At 41.2% G+C, this 14649-nt stretch overlaps 1 protein-coding gene across 4 annotated transcripts in view; it reads right to left on the bottom strand.

The window, feature by feature from the left end:
• NEK11 (NIMA related kinase 11) overlaps nt 1–14649 on the bottom strand; it is a 275610-nt gene that overhangs the window by 54415 nt on the left and 206546 nt on the right. For 3 of the 4 annotated variants that reach the window (XM_066245120.1, XM_066245119.1, XM_066245121.1), the window contains one exon: nt 10395–10455. The exons of the other annotated variant lie outside the window; for it this stretch is intronic. In XM_066245120.1, coding sequence (XP_066101217.1) covers nt 10395–10455 — 61 coding nt within the window. The remainder of the gene's footprint in view (nt 1–10394; nt 10456–14649) is intronic. 4 annotated transcript variants of the gene reach the window in all.

The raw sequence follows: 14649 nt of genomic DNA, 5'->3' as shown, positions 1-14649 counted from the left end.
AGTATGTAGGTCCGTCACATCCTTTGTTAATTTTATTCCTAGGTACTTTATTTTGTTGTTGTTGCAATTGTAAAAGAAACTGTGTTTTTGAGTTAATTCTCTTAAGTTTCATCATTGATGTATAGAAAAGCAATAGACATTTGTATATTGATTTTGTATCCTGTGACTTTACTGTATTGGTTTATTATTTCTAATAGTTTTTTGGTGGAATCTTTGGTGTTTTCTCTATACAGGATCATGTCATCTGCAAAAAAGTGATACCTTTACTTATTTCCTGATATGAATGCCTTTTATTTCCTTCTCTTGCCTGATCTCTCTGGCTAAGACTTCCAGAACTATATTAAATAAGAGTGGAGAGAGTGGGCAGCCTTGTCTAGTTCCTGATTTTAGAGGAAAAGACTTCATTTTTTTCACCATTTAGTATGATATTAGCTGATGGTTTGTATATATGGCCTTTATTATGTTGAGGTGCATTTCTTCTATTCTGATTTTATTGAGTGGTGTTTTTTTTTTGTTGTTTTTTTGTTTTTGTATTTTTCTGAAGCTGGAAACGAGGAGAGACAGTCAGACAGACTCCCGCATGCACCCGACCGAGATCCACCTGGCACGCCCACTAGGGGCAACGCTCTGCCCACCAGGGGGCGATGCTCTGCCCCTCTGGGGCGTCGCTCTGCCGCGACCAGAGCCACTCTAGCACCTGGGGCAGAGGCCAAGGAGCCATCCCCAGCGCCCGGGCCATCTTTGCTCCAATGGAGCCTCGCTGCGGGAGGGGAAGAGAGAGACAGAGAGGAAGGAGGGGGGGTGGAGAAGCAAATGGGTGCTTCTCCTATGTGCCCTGGCTGGGAATTGAACCCGGGTCCCCGCACGCCAGACCGACGCTCTACCGCTGAGCCAACCAGCCAGGGCCTATTGAGTGTTTTAAACAAAGGGATTTTTATCTTATTGAATGCCTTTTCTGTGTCTATTGTTAGGATCATATGGCTTTTGTTCTTTGTTTTGTTGATGTGGTTTATTATGTTGATAGATTTTCATATGCTGAACTATCCTTGCGCTCCTGAAATAAATCCCACTTGATTGTGATGTATTATTTAATGTGTTGCTCTATTCAATTTGTTAGTATTTTGTTTTAGATTTTTACATCTATATTCATTACAGATATTGGTCTGTAGTGGGTTTTTGTGTGTGGGGGGGGAGGGGGTCCTTGCCAGGTTTTGGTATGAGGGTTATGTTGGCCTTATAAAATGTGTTGGGGAGTATTGCTTCTTCTTCTATTTTTTGGAAGACTTTGAGAAGGATAGGTACCAAATCTTCTTTGAATGTTTGGTAGAATTCACTAGTGTAGCCATCTGGTCCTGGACTTTTGTTTTGGGGGAGGTTTTTGATCGTTGTTTCTACTTCCTCCCTGCCTATAGGTCTATTTAGGTTTTTCACTTCTTGTGGCTCAGTCTAGGAAGATTGTATAGTTGTAGGAATTTATCCATTTCCTCTAGGTTGTTAAATTTGGTGGCATATAATCTTTCATAATATTCTACTATGATCCTTTCTATGTCTATGATGTCCTTGGTAATTTCTCCTCTTTCATTTTGGATTTTGTTTATATGAGTCCTTCCTCTTTTTTTCTTAGTGAGTCTAGCCAGTGATTTGTTGATTTTAATGATTTTTCAAAGAACCAGCTATCTGTTGTATTAGTTTTTTCTATAGTTTTTGTTGTTGTTCTCTATTTCATTTAGTTCTGCTCTAATTTTTACTATTTCCTCTCTTCTGACTTTGGGTTGCCTTTGTTCTTCTTTTTCTAGTTCCTTAAGGTGTGATGTTTGGTTGTTTACTTGGGATCTCTCTTGTTTTTAATATAAACCTGTAATTATATAAACTTCTCTCTTATTACTACTTTCGCTGCATCCCAGAAATTTTGATATGTCATGTTGTCATTTTTATTGGTCTGTATATATCTTTTGATCTCTGCTTTCATTTATTCTTTGACCCATCAATTTTTTTAAAAATACATTGTTTATTTTATATATTTTTGTGTGTTTTCTTACTTCGTTTTTTAGTGGCATTCTAATTTCAAAGCTTTATGATCAGAAAATATGCTTGGTATAATTTCAATCTTTCTAAATTTGTTAATGTTAGTTTTGTGGCCCAACATATGGTCTATCCTTGAGAATGTTTCATGCACACTGGAGAAGAATGTATAATCTGATGTTTTGGGATAAAATGTCCTGTAAGTGTCTATTATGTCCATTTGGTCTAGAGCATCATTTAAGGCCGATATTTTTTTATTGATTTTCTGTTTGGATGATCTATCTAAAGCCATCAGTGGTATGTTGAAATCTTCAAGTATGATTTTGTGGGTTTTTTTTTTTTTTTTTGTATTTTTCTGAAGTTGGAAACCAGGAGGCAGTCAGACAGACTCCCGCATGCGCCCAACCGGGATCCACCCGGTATGCCCACCAGGAGGCGATGCTCTGCCCATCTGGAGCATTGCTCTGTTGCAACCAGAACCATTCTAGTGCCTGAGGCAGAGGCCACAGAGCCATCCTCAGTGCCCGAGCCAACTTTGCTCCAATGGAGCCTTGGCTGTGGGAGGGGAAGAGAGAGACAGAAAGGAAGGAGAGGGGGAGGGGTGGAGAAGCAGATGGGTGCTTCTCCTGTGTGCTCTGGCCAGGAATCGAACCCGGGACTCCTGCATGCCAGGCCGACACTCTACCACTGAGCCAACCGGCCAGGGCCATGATCGTGTTTTTGTCTGCTATTTTAGATCAGTTAGTAGATGTCATATATTTTGGTGCTCCCTGGTTCAATATATATTAAGAAATGTTATGTCTTTTTGATACAATGTCCCATTTATCATTATGAAATGTCCATCTTCGTCTCCAGTTACCTTTGTTGTCCTGAAGCCAGCATTGTCCAATAGGAGTATGGCTACCCCTGCTTTCCTTTGGATATTATTTGATTGGAGAATCATTTTCCAACCTTTCACTTTAAATCTACTTTTGTCCTTGCAGTTTAGATATGTCTCTTGAAGGCAGCATATGGTTGGGTTTTGCTTTTCGATCCAATCTGCTCCTCTGTGCCTCTTTATTGGTGAATTCAATTCATTTACATTTAGGGTAATTATTGACACTTGAAGATTTCCTATAGCCATTTTATGTTTTGTTTTCTGGTAGCTCTGTATCTTGTTTGGTTCTTCTCTTTTTTTGTTTCTCTCAGTTGTTTTTGTTTGGTGGTATTCCATAGTTCTCTCCCATTCCTTCTTTTTTTAAGCTGTGTATTTCAGTAGTGGCTTTTTTTGTGGGTGGTTACCATTTGGTTATTAAGAGAAGAATGTTCATATGCACAAGAGTCCACTGTGTTATGAGTGCTTCTGCACTCTGTTCTCCTTTGCTACTGCAGATCTTTATCTTCTCCCCTTTTATGTTATTGTTGTCATAGATTATCCTTGTTTTTACTTTGACCTTGATGTAACTCTTTCTTGAGGTTTTAATTTGTTTTGTTCTTTGTAACTGATCGAATAACCCCCTTGAATATTTGCTGCAGTGGGGGTTTATCGTGATAAATTCCCTCAGCTTCTGTATGTCTGTAAAAGTTTTTATTTCTCCTTCATATTTGAAAGATAACTTTGATGGATACAGTATTCTTGGCTGGTAATTCCTCTCTTTCAGTACTTTGGGTCTACCTCCTGGCTTGTAGAGTTTCTGCTGAGAAGTCTGATGATAACCCAATGAGCTCTCCTTTATATGTTATGTTCTTCTTTTCCTTAGCTACCTTGAGGATTATTTCTTTGTCATTGGTTTTTGACAATTTTATTATGATGTGCCTTACAGTGAGTCTGTTTGGGTTGCGGTAACTTAGTGTTCTGTTTGCTTCTTGGATGTGAGGTTCTAACTCTTTCCACAGGCTTAGAACTTTCTCTTCAATTATTTGTTTGAATAGGCTCTCCATTCCCTTCTCTCTTTCTTCTTCTTCTGATATGTCTATTATACTTATATTGCTCTTTTGATGGAGTCAGACAATTCTTGTAGAGCTCTCTCAGTTTTTTTAAATTCATGAGTCTCTCTCCTCTTCTCTTTGTAACATCTCTAGTTGCCTGTCTTTGATGTCACTGATTCTTTCCTCTATTTGGCTTATTGTTGATTACTGGAACTTTTTTCTAGATAATGGCAATATACAGAATGTCCTTTCTTAAGAGTTTACTACTAAGAATGACTACTAATATTGTTTTATGGATTTATTTATAACACAAAGCCTTTTCCCTGTTCCCTTCCCATCACACTGCCAAATGAATGGGCCTGGCATGGTATTCGACAGGTAACAGGTGCTATGAAATTGTCACTAATTCTGAATCTGTAGCATCCTTTCAAGTTTTAAAAACCTTATAGGAACTATTTAACTTCTGTAATGCATAAACAGAGGAACAGTAGCAAACAAATATTGTGCATTCACATAAAAATGATCCAGGTGGTTTATGATCCAAAATATCCCTCCTCACCTCCAAAAGTAGTGGTTTCAATGTGTCAGTTACCAAAGATAAAACACTATGTTGAAGTCATTGTAATTGTTATGAGAAATTCTTTTCTGTCAAGGTGAAAACACAATAGCAAAAGGTTAAATGGCTGTCAGTCATCCCTACACTTAATGGCTTAGAGTTTGAAGAGCTTAAGCAAAGGAAGTGTCTAAGGGATTCAGAAGCCCTGTTGCTTTCTCTGGTCTATTATCAGTCACATTGTTTAGTGGAGATTAAATAGTTATTACCAGAGTTCGATGGAAGAATTGAGGGGTAACAATTTTCAAAAAGCCAAACTGATCAAACATCAACACAGTAAAGGAATCTTAATGAGCAGAGACATGTTGAAGTATCTGTTTTATTCTAATTACTTCTGTGACAATATCCAGTTCAGATCTACAAAACAAGCCTTTGTATAAGTATAGTTCACCAAGGACTCTGTCATTCTGCTGATGAATTCTCTCTAGAAATACCGTTAAAATCCTAAAAGTAACAAACAAACAAACAAAACCCCCAAAACATTAAGCTTTATATGTTTCCTTGGTTCATAATCAGGTTACTAATAAGTTGACAGAATTTTCCTTTCTAAGTGTAACAAAAAGGAAGACAGAGGTCATCTTCTGTCCTTCCTGAGTAGTGATGGGCCTGACAGTTACTATAGTAATAGCATCTGTTGCCTGTGTAGTGGGAACCCATAACCAGTCCCCCATCTTTTGTTTATTTCAAGGTATCCTCCTTATTGTTTGTTAAAGGTGAGCTTTTCTGATGTGCTTAAAAACTGGTGGTATTCTAACTCACAGGAGAAAGATCAAATTCCTTAACCTGGCACACAAGATTCTCCATGGCCTTGGCCCTATGTATCCAGGTTTGCTTATTTATCCCTTCCTCACACCTTATATTCCAGCAGCAAACTTCTTCACAGTTCTATGAACATACTCAGTTATTTCATACCCCTGAGCTTTCACACTGCTTGATGCTTTCCAAAGAAAACTTACTCCTCCTGACCACTTGGCAACGCTGCTGATATTTCATTCAAATCACAATTTAAAAAGTACTATGTGTCAGGGTATATGTTAGATTCTGAGAACACTACAGTGAATAGGTTTTTGTCTTGCCCTCACAGACACAGGAAATTACAAATCCTCCCCTCCCCTGTGAAGCCTTCCCTAGGCTGCGCCCCCAGTGGACTACTTACTTCATTCACAGTATGTATTGTCCTCATTGCAATGCCTTGTAATTACTGGACTCCCTGACTAAACTGGGAACTCATTAAGATAGGGGTCTTGTTTTCTTCAACACTCTGAAATAGTTGGCTTATCGTATGTGTTTGATAAACACTTGTAGGGAACAAGGGTGGTGGAGACAGAATTCACATTTCTGCCACAGAAATCTCGAGCTTTACAGCATCTGCCCTTGGTGAAATGGCCACTGCCCACACTCTTGGCTGTCCTCCATGCCCTCATTTCTGTCCTTTCCTGTTCTCTTTTCAATTCCTTCTCTTTCCCTCTCCTAATTCTACCTGGGATCACTGAGTATCCTGTTCATAACTGACTTTGTTTCTCATACCCTGTGGGAAATTTCAGGAGGAATTTAGGGCTTCAGAAATCAGTTGCCTTCATTTGGGACAATATGTCCACCATGTGTGAAGAAAGTATCTAGTGGGTGCTCGGTGGTATTGTTACAAAGATTTCACTGAGTCTGTCTAGGACCCTACCTGGTGTCTGGGACCATGTTCCAAACAGGTCTGAACATTGTACAATGCCTCGTGCCTGCCAGTCCTCCCTCAATGTCTGATGCAGATACTGAGGATGAGGCAGAAATACAGTATTGGTCCCAGGAAGCTCAGTAACTCTTTTCTATAGCACCTGAGAGCCCAGTACACACTGCTGGCACCGCAAAAAGAGGGGAAAAAACTAGAAGGAAGCTATTTTCGTTTTAGCTTATAGGCAAGCTCCCTATCATTTTAAGAAACAAGATTTTAATTTTACACTTTAGTAATGTTTTGTTTAGATTATAAATTGGGAAGGGCGTGCACAAGAAGAACTTCAGGGCTTAAGGACTTTGGAGGCCTGGTTCTCAAAGTGGGGTCTGGACCCAGAAGAGCATCATTGCTTGGAAACTGTTAGAAATACAATTAGGCCTGCATTAGATGTGCATTTTCAAAGCCCTAGAAGTAATTCTGATGCATGTTCAAGTATAAGAACCACTGATCTAAAGGCTTTAAAATGACCTTGATGTATAGAGGAAACTAATCTGAACTTGGAACTCCAAAGGGCACCTTCTAATTCAGGATCTGTTGAAGCTACACAATGATAACTTGTTCATCCTCTCTATTACCCTGTGATATAAGAAGGGAGAATATCACTGTCCCTGTTTTAAATGGAAATAGAACTAAATCTTGGATTGAACATGGGGTCAAACCACTGCATGATTTTTTCAGGGCTATAAAATACACAGGCTGATGTTGAATGTGAATGAAGACTAACTCAATCCACAGAGGTTTCATTTTTAAGTAACAAGGCTTACACTCTGACACATTTAAGTTTCAACTGTCCCTTGGATTCTGTTAACATTCTGACATACATTAAGAACAGCAATTAATTAGCTCTAACTGTTATTACAGCTGGCAAATCTCCCCAAAATGTCGTTACAGCAAAGTAGATACTAGCTACCCGAGCAATCTCAATCCCTGTAGAGAACTCTGTGAGGAGATTCCTTCATAGCTTCTAAGCAATAACAGAGAAGTGTCTGGAGTTTGTAGTGGGGGGTCCTGTTGTGAGTAGTGTCCCAGACAGGGATTTCTAGAGCATGATCCCCCATCATCGCTCCCCTCTTTTCTTTTCCACACCCCTTCGGTCAGGCGTGGCCAACAGTTTTTGCCCCCGGGCCAGATTAGAAAGAAAACTTTATTCACAGGCTGGATGAAATATTAAAATTAAAAAATGTTAAATACAAAAATGATTCATTTAAGTAAACAAAATTTTATTATGTAATTTGTTTATGAATAAATATGAGTGAAAAAAATTTTAATATACAATATTATTTTAATAAAAATATAATTACATACCATATAAATATCCAAACTGTATCACAATCAGTCAAAACAATATTTAATTAGTAGAATGAGCTTGAAGGGGTTATATTGCAAATAAAATAATTATTTTGTTTTACAAACAGCCTGGACACGTTTTCAGTTATCAACTGCAGCTACTGTCTATGCTACAATGCCACTTGATTCAGCACACTTGACCACAAAAATAATGAATTGTTTGACCTTGGGTGCGCACTGGCAAACTCCACCTAAAAGAATGTGGGTTTCACATCACTGCTAAACGTCAACAGTTCATATCAAGTACAGACAAGTACAAAAGTTGTAAATCTTTATAATGGATTTTTTTAAAAAAAATAAAGAAGTATCACGAATCCATTCGACCAATTATTGGAAGTTAACCCTAGATTAGTCACACACGGAATTCTTTTCCATGTATCACTATCTTCTTAAATATCTCGATTTCCAATAATCAAAGACGCTTCCACTTCTGAGTAGCTGAGATTTTAAAGTAGCGGAGAATATTAAAAATTTAATCGCGGGCCGCATAAACTCATTACACAGGCCGGATCCGGCCCACGGGCTGTATGCTGGCCATGCCTGCCTTAGGTACTAAACTTTCACCTTCTTGTTTTCTAACTCACTTTCCACTCATTCATCTGCTTTCTATCCTCTCAAATTCACTAACAGCTGTGCCTGTGGGTTTATATCACTTATGCTTTTTCTGTCATTATGTGGCGCTCTAGGCAGAGATAAACATGTACTTTTATTCTATGTTTCTAATGCTCATTTTTTATAAAATCATACAACCCAGAAGGGAATTAAATATCACATTTCAATCCAGTGTTATTTTTTTTTTTTTTTTTTTGGCAATAGAATCCATCTTTTTTAAGACACAATCTTATAAGTAGGAATCTAATTTATAAAACAGGTTAGAGTGAAACTATCTGGGTTGAAGCTGGTGGAGGAGCAGTGTCTGCAGCTCTCTCTTAAATTTTTGAAATACCCGTTAAACGCCTCTTCCACCCCAGACACCGTGCTAGACTCCGGAGAGACAGAGGTGAGCAGTGCATCCGCGCGGCTGTCCTCGCAAAGATCATGCACCTCCCCTTTCCCGCCCCTAGAGGTCCCCAAGGAATCCACTTTGAAAATTACTGATGTCATCTAACTGAGGTCTGGGGAAAAGTGACTTGGCCAAAGGAAGGCCTCTCTAGTCTTCAAGTCCATTCTTGGGAGTCAAACGTGCCTACTAAGTGTTTACTGCTGTGCAATCGATCACCGGGTACGGTCGGGAGAAAAATGCAGAGGGCTGTGTTATAACTGTGGCTTTGCGCACAGAGATGGGGAATAAGTTAGAAAAAGGCTATGAATTGTGCCTAAAGATCCTAATAAAATAGTGGTAAATGTTTACACACCTGAAAATTTCATCTTTATGCCTGCTATGCCCTTTGAAGAGATGGCTTTTGGTCAGACAATTAAAAAAATTTTAAGTGACAATTTATGTCCCATCCAAGTACTAACCAGGCCTGACCCTGCTTAGCTTTCAAGATGAGACACCAGATCAGGTGTGTTCACAGTGGTATGGCCATAGATGACAAATGACAATTTTTCATTCAGTGCAAGACATTATCACAGGCGGCCTTTTGGATTTAAAAAAGAAGAAACTAAGAAATAAGGTTTTGGCCCTGGCCGGTTGGCTCAGTGATAGAGTGTTGGCCCGGCATGTGGATGTCCCAGGTTCGATTCCTGGTCAGGGCACAGAAGCGAGGTGCCCATCTGCTTCTCTATTCCTTCCCTTCTCACTTCTCTCTCTCTCTTTCTCTCTCTCTCTGTCTGTCTCTCTCTCTCTCTCTCTCTCTCTCTCTGTCTCTCTCTTCCCCTCCTGCAGCCATGGCTTAATTGGAGCAAGTTACCCCAGGTGCTGAGAATGGCTCCATGGCCTCTGCCTCTGGCATTAAGAAATGGCTCTACTTGTAGTGGAGCAGGGGCCCCAGATGGGCAGAGCATCGCCCCCTAGTGGGCTTGCCAGGTGGATCCCAGTCGGGGTGCATGTGGGAGTCTATCTCTGCCTTCTCTCCTCTCACTAAATTAAAAAAAAAAAAAGAACGAGGTTTTATTCTTGGAGCACAGCAATCTCATATATAGAGGCTGACAATGCTAAAGAAATTTCAGCTTTGTTTTTCAGACTAAATCTCTTTCAATAACTAACTGACCCTCAGTGCAATGGTCCTTTTGGCTTGACTGAATGCAGTCTGTTTCTATAGGAGGAGTGAGGTAGACAGATGTCCCTTCAAGGAAATTTGTAAAACTTGATACTAGGCACTGCTAAACCACCATCTGATCACAATAAACCACCGAATTTCAATTATCTGCTCACAAAAATTAGGGGATATTTCAAAATGAATATGAAGCGATTAAAAAAAAGAAGCATTTAATTTTTTTTTATTAAACAAGAACATCAGAAAAGCAAACAACAAGTCAAAGAAAGTTGTTCAATTATGCAAATGAATGCAAAGCCAACTTTTATTTCATTGGTGAAAATACAAAAGGCTGAAAGTACTGGAGTATCTCTGCACGTTCCCTGATCCCCTCATTTTCGTGAGCAGTACCTTTTATTCTTGGAGACTGAGGGTCACTGCCATAATAATAAACAATTCTTCTTTGAGATTCCTGGGTCCATGGGCCAGACATTCAGCATCTCTTAGCCTCAGTCTCCTCATCTACAAAATTAGGAGGTTGGACTGAAATATTGATAAGATTCCCCCTAAGCTTTCTATTTCTCAGATGGTCCACCAGAGTCAGTAAGAGTCACTATATTTTGGAATGAAGAAACTTACTCACCTAGGGAGGTGCAACCCAGGACGTTTTCCAAACACCTGACCAGCGATTCAATATCACTGCCCTGTCGGAACAAGAGAGATTTACTTCCCTGCATAGTAGAAGGATATTTAGCGACATGAAAAATGATTTTGCCACACTTAGCCAAAACAAAACAAAACAAAAAAAATCTGGTTGCAAAATTATTTTACAGTATGATCTCCTTTTTAACAAAGAAGGACATATCTCTTACCCTGGCCTGGTAGCTCAGTTGGTAGAGTGCCATCGATATATAAAAGTTGTTGGTTCAACAACCCAGTCCGGGCACATGCAGGAACAGATTGACGTTCCTGTCTCTCTGTTTCTCTCGGTATCTGTCTCTCTGACGGAAAGAACCTACACTGGAATGTTAACGGCGGTTTTGACTACAAGGTGGGATTATGGGTGATCTTTATTTTATTTTTATTTACTTAAAATTATTTATTTATTTTTATTGTTTTTTAGAGAGAGAGAGAGGAAGGTGGGAGAAAGAGAGAGAGAGAGAGAGAAACATCGCTCTGTTGTCCCACCCATCCACGCATTCACTGGTTGATCCCTGCTTGTGCCCTGACTAGGGACCAAGCCCACCCCCTTGGGCTGCATGTGGGAATGATGATCTAACTAACTGAGCTGACCAGCCAGGGCTGAGTGGTCTTTATTATATACTTTGTGTGCTTAATGCCTTTTCTAAATTTTAATGATAAATATTATTTATTTAACTTATAAAATGGTAAATGCTATTAAGATTAAAAAAATAGTTTTATGCAATCTATTATCTACTCAATACAGCAGGAACCAAGGGAATATTTTTCCTAGAGAGTGTCTCTAGCAGCTCTTCTTTGGACATCTATGGTCTACAGGGAGTCCTAAGTCTAAGAATTGCAGTCCTCACTTACCTTAACCCTCAGTAAGAGTCAGACACCCCCGTGAGGGGTCAGGCGAAATCCTCCGAGAACTTGTATTTGATAACAAACTTAGTCTTTAATGCAAAATAAACATCTGCCCTTTACTCAGGAGGCCAGAAATATTCAAAACAGCATCATAACGATCTGGGAAAACGGAACCTCTTAATTACTTTCAGGTTAGTGGCTATTTTGAGAGACATTAATAATTTATGGCTCACCTGCTCCATTTCAAAACAAGCAACACATTTTGGATTTTTTAAAAAATGTACTGTAGTATAATAAAATACTTAAAGTATTCCATAAATGTGTTGGGTTTCGTTTTATAACATCTGGTGGGGTTTGGGCAGCCACTGTTTATGCTCGTGGAAAAACCCAGCATCGTTTCATGTTCTGAATGTATAGACAAGGCAATGATGAGGAAGGCATGCCTGGCCAAGGTTGGTCAGTGAGGCCAAAAGCATTAATTAAAGATCCTGGTGCCCAGTACAAAAATAAGGAGGCAGGTACCAGGGACAGATATTAAAGAAGGAAAATGCAGTTCTCTTCCTTCTTCTGTACCCTGTGTCTCCAAAGTGAACAGGGACAGCCCTGAGTCAGGGAGAAACTTAGCAGAGACGTCCTCTGCTGCAAGGAAAGCCAAGCACGGCCTGACACATCAGCCAGGTGAGCCCAGGTTCTAGGCCAGCTCCTCCACTGACTGTGCTGGCCTGTGCTAACAGGCTTGGCTTCTCAGGTCTCAGTTTCTGCAACTGTAAAACTGGGCTGGGGGGTGAACAGATGATGGTCAAGGAACCTTCCTGCTCTACAAACCTGGTTTTCAGACTCAAGAGTTAGATGGATGGATTGTAGCAGAGTTTTCAAAGATGGCTACAACAGTCCCTCCCATCCCATGCTCCTGTTTCCCACATCAAGAGGAAGAGTCCCTTCCCTCGCCTCTTGAGCTGGCCCTGTAACTCGCTCTGGGCCACAGGATGCAGCAGAAGTGGTGCTGTATGACCTCTATAACTAGGCCTTAAAGAGGCCATGCAGCTCCCGTTTTTACTCTCTTGGACGCCAACAACCGCATAAAGAAGTCCAGGCCATCCTACCTGAGAGGTCGCATGGTGAGAGGTCTTGGAGCGTGAGAGGCCACATGAAGGAAAACAGAGTGTCCCCACCCCCCCACCCCGGCCAATAGCCAGCACCAACTGTGAGCCACGTTAGTGAGGCCATCTTGGGCCCCAAGGCAAACTCTCAGCTAAACCCAGCCACATCAGTGACTTTGATGTGGAGTAGAAGAACTGTCTCATGAGTCCATACAATTCACAGAATCATAAGAAACAATAAATCACTGTTTGGGGGTGTTTCGTTACACAGTAAAAGGTAACTGAGACACTAAACACATTGAGGTCACTAACCAACTCTACCATTTTTATGTCCCCAGAACCTAGCACAGCCCCTACCTACCACATGAAAAATGATAAATCTGGGCAAGTCTCTCCTAGCACCTTGATCTGCAAGGACTTCAAATAAGGATGGCATCGACTCTGGGCTTCGGCCCACCTATAGAGTGGGTTCTCCCTACTAGAAGCACGTCATTGCTGGGAGAGTGGTGGAACAACATCCTGCTTGTTAATTCTGCAGCCGAGGTCAAGTCTGTTCACCTGTCCAAGCTTCAGTTTCCTTCATTGAACAATGAGTGAATAACGGCCTCTGTCACACAGGGCTCTTCTGAGAAGCAACTGAGATAAAAATCCTTCAGTACAATGTGTGGCTCCTTGGAAATACCCAATGATGGCAATAAGAGGGTTGGGTAGGATAGAGTGAGATGGGATGGGAAAGGGACAGAGACATAAATGATTAAACAGTTCCAACCACTGCCTGCCACTGAGCATGATGATTCCCAATAAGCATTGGGGTTGATTCAATGAAACAGAAGCAGCAAGGATCAGACAGGGCTGCCGGAAGCACGGGGATGGGAGGAACACATCAGTTACAACATCTTCCTAACACAGATGAGGAAACACTGTGTGGGAGGAAAACAACAATCCTAATAATATAGATGAATGATTAAATAAATGAGTGAAGAGTAACTCTTATTAAGGTCTTAATATGTGCCATGTTGTACCAACTGACATGTATTAATTTCTTTATTCCAGGTGCGCTATTTTTCTCCCCATTTAACAGTTGAGAAAACTGAGGCACAAACAGGTTCCATAATATGACTAAGCTCATGCAACGACTAAGAGGTAGAACAAGCAGTGTGTCTCCAGAGCCTGAACTCTTCTCAGCCAGAGGCTCCTAACCCAGAGGAGCTCATGACCTCATCAGAAGAAATGGTACAAATTCAAGAGGAAGACCTAAGAACAATTCCTTGATATATACTGCTCACAAACATTGGGGAATATTTTATCGCTTCATATTCATTTTGAAATATCCCCTAATTTTTGTGAGTAGTATATATGACTCTAATGCAGCTTGGAGACAAAACACAGCTAAACAGGGGTTGGGTGAGGAGGGGTGGGTTCTTCATCAACAGCTTCCAAATGCTGGTTCTAAAGAGGAGTCTAAGCAGAACGTTTGTTCTCTGTCTAAATATGGCCTTGACGTGAGGGGTGTGCACTCCTACGGTAGAGCAAGCAGATACAGTCATGCAGCGTGTGGGCACTTGGGACCTCTGCTGACTTCACTCGCTTCCCCTGAGGACTGTGACCCCAGAGGTCATGGACAATGACGGACTCAGCCAAACTTACATGCCCAACAAGGGACAAGTCATTTTCTACATTAGGCTGCAGGTCAGTGGATACAAACCAAAATGGACTACTCTACACATTTAAAACTTAAAAAAAGCAGCAACATTGCCCTGGCTGGGTAACTCAGTTGGTTAGTGTCCTCCTGATAACACCAAGGTTGTGGGTTCAATCCCTGGTCAGGGCACATACAAGAATCCACCAATAGGCCCTGGCTGGTTGGCTCGGTGGTGGAGCGTCGGCCTGGTGTGCGGGGGACCCGGGTTCGGTTCCCGGCTAGGGCACATGGGAGAGGTGCCCATTTGCTTCTCCGCCCCCCCTTCTTCCTCTCTGTCTCTCTCTTCCCCTCCCGCAGCCGGGGCTCCATTGGGGCAGGGATGGCCCGGGTGCTGGGGATGGCTCCTTGGCCTCTGCCCCGGGCGCTGGAGTGGCTCTGGTCGCGGCGGAGCGGTGCCCCGGAGGGGCAGAGCGTCGCCCCTGGTGGGCGTGCCAGGTGGATCCCGGTCGAGCGCATGCAGGAGTCTGTCTGACTGTCTCTCCCCGTTTCCATCTTCAGAAAAATACAAAGAAAAAAAAAAAAAAAGAATCCACCAATAAAGGCATAAA

The sequence above is a fragment of the Saccopteryx bilineata genome, chromosome 10 (genome assembly GCF_036850765.1).
Source record: "Saccopteryx bilineata isolate mSacBil1 chromosome 10, mSacBil1_pri_phased_curated, whole genome shotgun sequence".
Lineage (NCBI taxonomy): Eukaryota > Metazoa > Chordata > Mammalia > Chiroptera > Emballonuridae > Saccopteryx > Saccopteryx bilineata.
The sequence above is the reverse complement of the archived record's forward strand: the minus strand, read 5'-3'. Positions and strand labels throughout refer to the sequence as shown.